The sequence below is a fragment of the Vitis vinifera genome, chromosome 7, assembly GCF_030704535.1.
Source record: "Vitis vinifera cultivar Pinot Noir 40024 chromosome 7, ASM3070453v1".
Taxonomy (NCBI): Eukaryota; Viridiplantae; Streptophyta; class Magnoliopsida; order Vitales; family Vitaceae; genus Vitis; species Vitis vinifera.
The window spans coordinates 15,308,941-15,319,420 of record NC_081811.1 but is presented as its reverse complement, the minus strand read 5'-3'; the positions used below and the strand labels follow the sequence as shown (position 1 = coordinate 15,319,420).

General features: G+C 33.5%; 1 protein-coding gene across 2 annotated transcripts; it reads left to right on the top strand.

Moving 5' to 3' along the window:
- Window positions 1–426: 426 nt before the first annotated feature.
- On the top strand, window positions 427–6,855 carry LOC104878340 (putative disease resistance protein At3g14460). 2 transcript variants are annotated; one of them, XM_059738031.1, is made up of 3 exons: window positions 427–969; window positions 2,553–4,639; window positions 6,426–6,855. In XM_059738031.1, the coding sequence occupies exons 1-2, from the start codon at window positions 658–660 to the stop codon at window positions 4,077–4,079; spliced, it is 1,839 nt and encodes a 612-aa protein (XP_059594014.1). In that variant the 5' UTR covers window positions 427–657; the 3' UTR covers window positions 4,080–4,639; window positions 6,426–6,855. The 2 variants fall into 2 exon arrangements, with proteins under 2 accessions (XP_059594014.1, XP_059594015.1); XM_059738032.1 differs by having other exon boundaries at window positions 429–2,098.
- The last annotated feature ends 3,625 nt before the right edge of the window (window positions 6,856–10,480 follow it).

The following is a 10,480-nucleotide window of genomic DNA, read 5'->3' as shown; positions in this document are numbered from 1 at the left end:
ACCTTTTGTATGGTTGTTTTACGGACATGGCCACGTGGGAGTCACTTTGAAAAGTTGTTTTTTCTATTGCGAATGGGATCAATACACTTTTAAAGATGCTTTTTCTATGGAGAATAGAATCATATACTTCTATTATTTTTGACCTTATCTTTTGGAAAAATGCTTTATTATATTGGATGGGCATCTTAGCTAACTTCAAACCTGTTCACATGTATTACCAAGTCAAGACCATTCAATCAAAATATCTAAAAATAAAATTAAGATACAATGAATTAGAATGAGGGAAAATAACTACAAACATATGAAATTTAGATGAAAATAAATTTATCTGAATTATGGGATTTTGATATTTCAACACTTCCAAAAATAATTTCAAAAGAGTCAAACAGTCATATGATTTGCCCTTCAAAATCCCTTTCAACTGCTCTGTATGATACATAGCCAAAGCCAAAACCCCTTTACAGTAGGATAGAATTGCCCTTCTCTGTAGAATAAGATGACCTTTCTCTTATTTTATTTTTCTTTTCAATTGCGAATAGTGGGTGTTTGTGTCCATGTCTTCTTGTGAGTTGAAAGGGTCACTACAACAACAATCTTACAATCTGTGGAAACTTTCCCTTCTCTTATCACTTTTGCTCTCTCGCTTTTACTGAAAATATGTTTGTGGCTGAGGCAGTTGGATCTTCCTTCCTTGGTGTGTTGATTGACAAATTGATCGCCTCCCCGCTGTTAGAGTACGCTCGCCGGAAAAAAGTTGACACAACACTCCAAGAATGGAGGAGGACGTTGACCCATATTGAAGCAGTGCTAGATGATGATGAGAACAAGCAGATCAGGGAGAAAGCAGTGGAAGTTTGGCTGGATGACCTCAAATCTTTGGCTTATGACATTGAAGATGTGGTGGATGAGTTTGATACTGAAGCCAAGCAAAGGAGTTTGACAGAAGGCCATCAAGCCAGCACAAGTAAGGTACGCAAGCTCATCCCAACTTTTGGTGCTTTGGATCCTAGAGCTATGTTCTTCAACAAAAAGATGGGTGAAAAAATAAACAAAATCACAAGGGAGTTAGATGCGATTGCCAAACGGAGACTTGACTTTCATCTGAGGGAGGGTGTTGGAGGGGTGTCGTTTGGAATTGAAGAAAGGCTACCAACTACTTCTTTAGTAGATGAGTCTCGTATTCATGGTAGGGATGCTAATAAGGAGAAGATCATTGAATTGATGCTGTCAGATGAAGCAACCCAGCTCGATAAAATTTCTGTCATTTCCATAGTCGGAATGGGCGGGATTGGCAAGACAACCCTCGCTCAGATCATCTACAAAGACGGCAGGGTGGAGAACCGTTTTGAAAAGAGAGTTTGGGTTTGTGTTTCAGATGATTTTGATGTTGTAGGGATAACAAAAGCAATTCTCGAGTCCATCACAAAACGTCCATGTGAATTTAAAACCTTGGAATCGCTTCAAGAAAAATTGAAGAATGAAATGAAGGAGAAAAATTTTTTCCTTGTTCTAGATGACGTATGGAACGAGAAACCCCCCCGTTGGGATCTCCTACAAGCTCCTTTTAATGTCGCAGCACGAGGCAGCGTGGTCTTAGTAACAACTCGCAATGAAACTGTGGCATCAATTATGCAAACAATGCCTTCTTGTCAGCTTGGTCAACTAACTGATGAACAATGTTGGTTATTGTTATCACAACAGGCCTTCAAAAATCTAAATTCAGATGCATGTCAAAACTTGGAATCGATTGGTTGGAAGATAGCAAAAAAATGCAAAGGTTTGCCTTTGACGGTGAAGACTCTTGCAGGTTTATTACACTCTAAACAAGATAGCACTGCTTGGAATGAAGTGTTAAACAATGATGTATGGGATTTGCCAAATGAGCAAAATAATATTCTTCCTGCTTTGAATTTGAGTTATTGTTATCTTCCTACAACATTGAAGCGATGTTTTGCATATTGTTCCATATTCCCCAAGGATCATGTGTTTGACAGGGAAAAGTTAGTATTGTTATGGCTGAAGGCTTCTTAGATGGCTCCAAAAGAGGGGAAGCTATAGAAGAGTTTGGGAGCATATGTTTCGATAATTTATTATCAAGGTCGTTCTTTCAACGATACCATAACAATGATTCTCAATTTGTGATGCATGATCTGATTCATGATTTGGCACAATTTATATCAAAAAAATTTTGTTTTAGATTGGAGGGCCAACAACAAAATCAAATTTCTAAGGAGATTCGACATTCTTCGTATGTTTGGAAAACTTTGAAAGCCTTCAAGAAAGTTGAATCATTTTTTGACATCTATAGTCTACGGACCTTCCTAGCACTGTCTCCTTATTATGATCGGGTTCCTAATTTCTATTTAAGCAAGAAGGTCTCACATGGTTTGTTGTTAACATTGAGGTGTTTGCGGGTTTTGTCTTTGACTTACTCTGACATTAAAGAATTACCCCACTCAATTGAAAATTTGAAACACTTACGCTATCTGGACCTCTCTCATACTCCAATTGGAACACTACCTGAATCAATAACTACTCTTTTCAACTTGCAGACGTTGATGCTATCAGAGTGTAGATATCTTGTTGATTTGCCAACAAAAATGGGAAGACTAATCAACTTACGTCATCTCAAAATCAATGGGACTAATCTAGAAAGGATGCCGATAGAAATGAGTAGAATGAAAAATCTTCGAACGTTGACTACTTTTGTTGTCGGTAAGCATACAGGATCAAGAGTTGGGGAATTGAGGGACCTTTCACACCTTAGTGGTACACTTGCCATTTTCAAGTTGAAAAATGTGGCGGATGCTAGAGATGCCTTGGAGAGTAATATGAAGGGTAAGGAGTGCCTTGACAAGTTAGAATTGAATTGGGAAGATGATAATGCAATTGCCGGTGATTCACATGATGCAGCAAGTGTGCTGGAAAAGCTGCAGCCTCATAGCAACCTGAAAGAACTCTCCATTGGATGCTACTATGGTGCAAAATTTTCAAGCTGGTTAGGGGAACCTTCATTCATCAACATGGTGCGTCTACAACTCTCTAACTGTAAAAATTGTGCATCCTTGCCACCGCTTGGACAGCTACGGTCTCTCCAGAACCTCTCCATTGTGAAGAATGATGTTCTGCAAAAGGTGGGGCAGGAGTTTTATGGGAATGGGCCTTCTTCATTTAAGCCATTTGGAAGCCTGCAGACTCTGGTGTTCAAGGAGATATCAGTGTGGGAGGAATGGGATTGTTTTGGAGTCGAAGGGGGGGAGTTCCCTCGTCTCAATGAGCTCCGTATTGAGTATTGTCCAAAGCTGAAAGGGGATTTGCCCAAGCACCTTCCTGTTTTAACAAGCCTGGTAATTTTAGAATGTGGGCAATTGGTGTGTCAGCTTCCAGAGGCACCGTCCATTCAGAAACTGAATTTAAAAGAATGTGATGAGGTAGTGTTGAGAAGTGTTGTCCACCTGCCTTCAATAACTGAGTTGGAAGTGAGTAATATTTGTTCCATACAAGTGGAATTTCCAGCAATTTTGCTTATGCTCACATCTCTCCGGAAGTTGGTTATCAAGGAATGTCAGAGTCTTTCCTCTCTTCCAGAGATGGGGCTGCCCCCCATGCTTGAAACCCTTCGAATAGAAAAGTGCCACATTCTAGAGACCCTACCAGAGGGAATGACTCAAAATAATACCAGTCTCCAGAGCTTGTACATAGATTGTGATTCTCTTACGTCTTTGCCCATCATCTATTCATTGAAATCACTTGAAATAATGCAGTGTGGGAAAGTAGAGTTACCCCTTCCTGAGGAGACCACACACAACTATTACCCTTGGCTTACCTATTTACTTATAACTAGAAGTTGTGATTCTCTTACGTCCTTTCCATTAGCCTTCTTCACAAAGCTTGAGACACTTAATATCTGGGGTTGTACAAATCTGGAGTCCCTTTACATTCCAGATGGAGTTCGCAACATGGATCTCACATCTCTCCAAAGCATATATATTTGGGATTGCCCGAATCTGGTGTCTTTTCCACAAGGAGGATTGCCAGCTTCCAACCTGAGATCCCTTTGGATCCGCAATTGCATGTAGCTTAAGTCACTGCCCCAACGGATGCACACCCTCCTTACATCGCTTGACGATTTGTGGATACTTGATTGTCCAGAAATTGTTTCATTTCCGGAAGGGGATTTGCCGACTAATCTATCTTCACTTGAGATATGGAACTGCTACAAGCTTATGGAATCTCAAAAGGAATGGGGCTTACAAACACTTCCCTCCCTTAGATATTTGACTATCAGGGGAGGTACAGAAGAAGGGTTGGAGTCATTTTCCGAGGAGTGGCTGTTGCTGCCCTCCACTCTCTTCTCTTTCAGTATTTTTGACTTTCCAGATCTGAAATCCCTGGACAATCTGGGGCTTCAAAACCTCACATCTCTCGAAGCACTCCGGATTGTTGACTGCGTTAAGTTAAAGTCCTTTCCGAAACAGGGGCTGCCCTCCCTCTCTGTTCTCGAGATTCATAAATGTCCTCTGCTGAAAAAACGGTGCCAAAGGGACAAAGGGAAAGAATGGCGCAAGATTGCTCATATCCCCAAGATAGTTATGGATGCCGAAGTCATCGTCTCGTGAGGATGCCAAGTTTCATTCAGGTACTTTACTTGAGTCTAAATTTGAAGAATTTTAGTGTTGAATTAGAGAGAGATCGAGTAAAAGTAATGTGTGCAGGAATATTTGTTATGATTTGAAAGGTGAGGGCATATTTATAGAAATTGGAATGATATAAATAGAGTTAGCATAATAAATAATAAATTTTGTTTGAAAATGAAGACAATGATACTAAAATTTATTTATTTAAAAAAATTATTAAAAGTTGATAAAGAAGAGATAATTATATGAAAAGAAACATATACTTATTAAATTAATTATATAAAAAGTTGTATTAGTAGAAAGTGAGTATATCCCACCTAAAAACACCTATCAATATGAACTAAAATTCAAATCTAATATACACCATAAATACCATAATACTACGATTCAAAATGATCTATGTTAAAAATTATTTTAAAATTTTATTTTTTTAGTGAGAATGAATTATCATGCATCCATTTTGATCTTGTAATTTTAGATATTATATAGAGACAAGTAACTTTACGTATGTTTGGGAGTTGTTTTAAAAAAAGAAAACACAGAAAAAAAAAGTTTGTTTTTAAGGACAAAAAAAACATGAAAACATGTAGAACAATTAAAAAAAACAAAAAAAATATGTTGTTTTTTAAAACATATTTAAGTTTTCTAAGGGATGTTTTAAAAAATAAAACACTATAAATAAAATTCATTTCTAAAAAATATTTTAAAATATAAAAAATATATTTTAAATTCTCAAATAGACTTTTGTTCTGTAAAACATTATAAAATAGTTTCTAAAAACAATTCTCAAATTTAGAACTATTTTTGAAAATGTTTTGCAAGCAAATTTATGTAGTTTTATGAAACAAAAGTATATTGGGAACTTAAAATGTTTCATAACCTATTTTTATGTTTTTAAAATTAAATTTTATTTGTAGTACTTCATTTTTAATCATTTTTCAAATTTGTACAATTTTATTTAAAACAATCATTTGACAACTTATAAAAACAATTAAAAACAAATGAACAAAAATACAAACAACTAAAATAGGTTCTTAGAAAAATATCATGTTTTCTATTTTAAAACATTAAATTGTTTTTTGTTTTTAAGAATATAAAATTGTTTCTTTTTTAGAATAGAAAATTATTTTCTATAAAAATATTACATTTTTCTTTTTCTTTTTGGTTCTTGAGAATGGAGAGTTGTTAAAAGCATATTCCAAACATACCCTTTATTTCTTGCATACTTTGATATATTCTTTTTATCTATAAGTTTCCAATACTTCAAATATATTTAATCTTTGATAGCTTCTCATGAAAAATTGCATCTCCTCATTCATGACCCTTCTTCTATCAAAAGCTACTTTTAGTGCACGTGTGGTCATATGGACTATTAATATGTCACCCGCCATTATGGAAAATACAGGATAAATAATGGTATTGTGACTTACACCATGCCATAATTTTGAAGTCCCATCCAACAAGAGCTTTTCATAAAATGTTGCAGTTACTGAATTACATTACCTGACAAGGTGAGGTTGTTAATTGGATTTGAACCTAGTTCTTTCAATATCTCTAGAGAAATTGTAAAAGTTGCCAAACAAGTCACATCCCACAAGAGCTCCAATGTTGGACACCTTAACAAATGATGAAATTAGTATCCTTCCTTGTGTGTATATATCTCAAATTCTATCCAATATTCCTTCAATTCAAAATGTGTAATTTTCCACATAAAAGTTTTTTGAAGTGTGGCTAGCATTACTTCCTACAAATCTATATAGCCTATTTGAATTTTGGTGGTCTTTGTAGGCGGTGATCCATGACCTCCCTTGAAAATTTGGTGTTAGATTGAGTACAAGAACTCACCACTTGCTGAGGTACAGTTGTCACCACTTGGGGAGTGAAGAGAAGGATGCATTATGTGAAATTTATTAGATCCTTGATTGTATTGTGTTATGGGAAACTGAAGGCATTTACATTTGGTAGGTTGTTAACTCTCACAAGTCTTTGATGGAAAATGCTCCTATTTCTTGGGAGTTCTAGAGGGGGTTTAGCAGCTTTCTTTTGTCTGCAAGGGACTTTTTATGGCATTGAAGGTTAATTGTTATCTAGAAAACCAAGTACCAGACTACATTAATCTTCACTATGTTCTAGTTGGATGAAACTTTCTAAGAAAATATTCTTAACAAATCATCATTTATATGCTTTGCTTTTATGTAGACTTTCATTGATATTTTTACTATGAGGTTCAGAAAACCACAATCTACACTCATCTGTCCATCACCTGCTGAGAATAATCCCAAATTTTCTTGTAACTATGTGCATGGCTCTTGGTATTTGTTCTATCTGTCACTTGGTCAATAATATCGTGCGTAAAAAGAGTAACTGAGGTGAATGTACATTTGGAAGGATAACATTTGTTACTTATAGCCCATTGCAATTTGCATGTTCTCAACTTCCTATCTATGTTCCCTTTTGTAAAGCAATGAGTAGCACAATAAAAATGGGAGATACAAGAAAAATAATATATGGGATAGCTTGGTCAAGTTCAACTTCAACTTCATTGTCCTCCAGAGAGTAATCTACTTTATCTTCAATAAATGCCTCAAAAAAAATTCTAGTAGCCTGTGTTCTTTGAAGGAAGTTGACTTGTAACCTTCATCATTTCCACGGCCTACCAAAAATGAAAGCAACAACAGAAGAATAAGCATGATGAAATTAGTCTACTTCAAAATGTAAATGACAAATTATTGGGACAAAACAGGATATATGCGGCATCGTTTTCAGTCTTCCAAATCAAGCAGCACATCCAATTTAGCTTCTGAAATATATTCTTTTTCTATTTTTTCCATTTACTTCAAGAGTAGTTTAAACCTATTGTAAAAAGGCCACTCCTAATGCAGCATTTTTCACTTGTCTGATAAAAAATGTGTGCATTTTTTTTACTTTTCTTTGTTACTCTAAGTTCAGACTTTTTTTTGTCTCCTGAGCCCTGAGGTCATGCAAACAGGCACTACATTATTTTGTGCAGTCCTTGCTTGGTTACCTGGAATCCAAACATGAGCTGCCTGGCTTTCTTGCTCACTAAGGCATTTGGGTGAGTCTGAAGCCTCTCGTACATAACTCAAGCCTCATCTGGCTTGTCAACCATTGCATCTACTTAGTATCCTTCCAATAACCGGACAACAAAAATTTAATATTACTTAGCAGTTTTCTATTTCTAGTCAAGAGCCCCAATTCTAAAACAGACTCCATTCAACATGTGAACTCTAAAATTATTTGACATAATCAAATGTTCATGAATTACTTTAAGTATTGTAGACGAGGAAAATGATTCAATAATTATTTGCAAACTTCCCAAATTATTTAGAACAACAAATGTTCATAACAGTGTCACATTTGTTCTTCCTTTCCTATGAGTTAGACCCAATATTTTTCTCCAACTCTAAACAGCACATAAATGCATGGTTTGAAATTGTTTCATTCCAAATTTATCACAATCCATGCAATTCCCATTGGTTCACAAACCTGCCTACTTGTTAGACGCTGAAAATGAGAACACTCATATCCGGACAAATGTTGCCCAAAGAGTTGATCTGGAACATGCATCTTGTCTTTCTAACATTACATGTAAGATGACGTGTTGATAACTAAACAATTCAGTCTGTCATCTAATTGAAATAAAAGGGTCAATGTAGTAAGAATTTTCGTATTCCAAGTAACCAAACATATTGTGTTGATCTTTATGAGTAGCTACACCTGGTAATGCCCATTGACTTCTCATCAGGCGTGAGCAGTTTATGAGCAGCTCAGTTCATTTGCAATCCTAAACAAAATGAGGCCAAATTTTGTATTAAACAAAAGGTGTACAGACATTTAAATTGAATCAATCCATTATGTTTTTTATATCATTTGAACCTGCATGTTGGTAACTGGCCAAGAGGACTCACCATAACCCCTAAGTAGAATAGAAATGAGTTGATCAATTGAAATCCTAAATTGCCTTTATCATGAACAAGAGCTAAACCAAAAGTCTTACATTCATCAACGGACAATCTACTTGTTTCAAATTCTATGTAAAGGAACAATGGACTTGTTAATTATCAGAAAAAAATATACCTGCTGAGTGAATCTTGACAAGTAGACCACTGCAAAGTAGCTAATCCATGAAGTTCACTCTGCACAAACAACAAATATATGAAATGAAATAAATAAAAGAACAAAAATCTAGTATAAGGACCAGGGATTTTTAATAAAACAATGGTTATAACAGTGAAACCACTTAGCCACCTGTGACCATCTGTTTGTTGCTTTCATTGTCCAACTAGAATGGAACATACAAGTTTTGGATTTGCCAGGGATTTTTGAATTACCAGAATTATAAATGCAATGCATCAACATTCTACCTGCACACATGCAAACAGAACAGAGGTGCTGGATCAATCCGGTCACACATAAGAACACTTGGGTTTTGTAGTCATACTTCCATGACATGAATCACAAAACCTTAACATAAAATTCAAATAATGATCCAATTAATACAATAAATTTATTGATACGAATTGATCTACAATAACTCTATTGTTTCTTTTCTACACAGAATTATCATTTTATGATTTTTTTTAACTAAAAAAATAAACTACAAATTAAATAAAACTTAATATGTTAACCGTGTTTGGTAGTTTTAAAAAATAATGATTCAATTAATACTAAATATTTATAGACAAAAATTAGTGTAAAACAACTATATTGTTTCTCTTCTTCATAGAATCACTATTTTCCGATTTTGTTCATTAGAAAAATAAATTCCAAATTAAGCAAGACTTAAAGCATTATATTTATTAACGAGTCTAATAATTTTTAACAATAATTTGAAACTTAGATAACAAACTCATAATACTATAAATTTATGGATAAAAATTGATTTATTATTTCTTTTCTACACATAATTATATTTTAAAATTTTTCTAACTAGGAAAATGAACTTCAAACCAAGCAAGACTTTGTACTAAATTTATTAATAATTTTAAAAACATAATTTGGAACTCAAAAATAGATCTAATCATTATAAAATAATAATAATAATAATGTATTATGAATAATTACTTTTTATCCTATAAATGGAATTCTATTTTAAAATTTTTCTCACAAGGCTAATAGATTATAAATTAAGGCGATGAAATTAATAATTTAATTTTTTAAATGGTTTTTTTAAAATCTTTAAGAATAATTTGGAAATAAACCGATCAAGGGAGTTCCAAATTAAATTAAATATTATTTTCATAATTGAGTACTAAATATCATATAACTTCTCTAAAAAAATTTATTAAACAAACAAACTCCATATAAAACTTTGATAAATATTTATTAATTTTTAAAAATAATTTTAAAACTCAAAAACTAATTTAATTAGTGTTAAAAAGTCATGGAACTAAATAACATTAGAAAGTCATAAACTAAAATTTATATTAATTGACTTAGTTTGTTATTTACATATATCACATTTTTACAAATTTCTTCACTTGGCAAATAAATTCTAAATTAAGCAAACCTAATGCATTAGACTCATTAATGGATCTAGTAGTTTATTTTAACATAGTAAAATAGAGAACAATTTTTAAAGAACAAGTAGAAGTTGTTTTCATCAATTTTTAAAAATTAAAGAAAAATATAGAAAAAAAATTTTAAAACCACAAAAAACAAATAAAATTGAACATAATATCATTCTTTTTCTCTCTCCATGATATAATACCGACGTTGAAAATCTTCAAAATATGATTTTTCTTTGAATTACATGTGTTTTTCTAAATTTCTTTTAACTTCTCTAAATTTTTTATTAAGCAAATAAATTCCAAATCAATTTT

Excerpts from the sequence above, each read along its gene's own strand:
- LOC104878340 (XM_059738031.1), top strand. The coding sequence starts at position 658 with ATGTTTGTGGCTGAGGCAGTTGGATCTTCCTTCCTTGGTGTGTTGATT. Across the intron at positions 970-2,552 it reads ATCAAGCCAGCACAAGTAAG|ACGTTGATGCTATCAGAGTG; the intron begins GTACGCAAGCTC and ends TTCAACTTGCAG.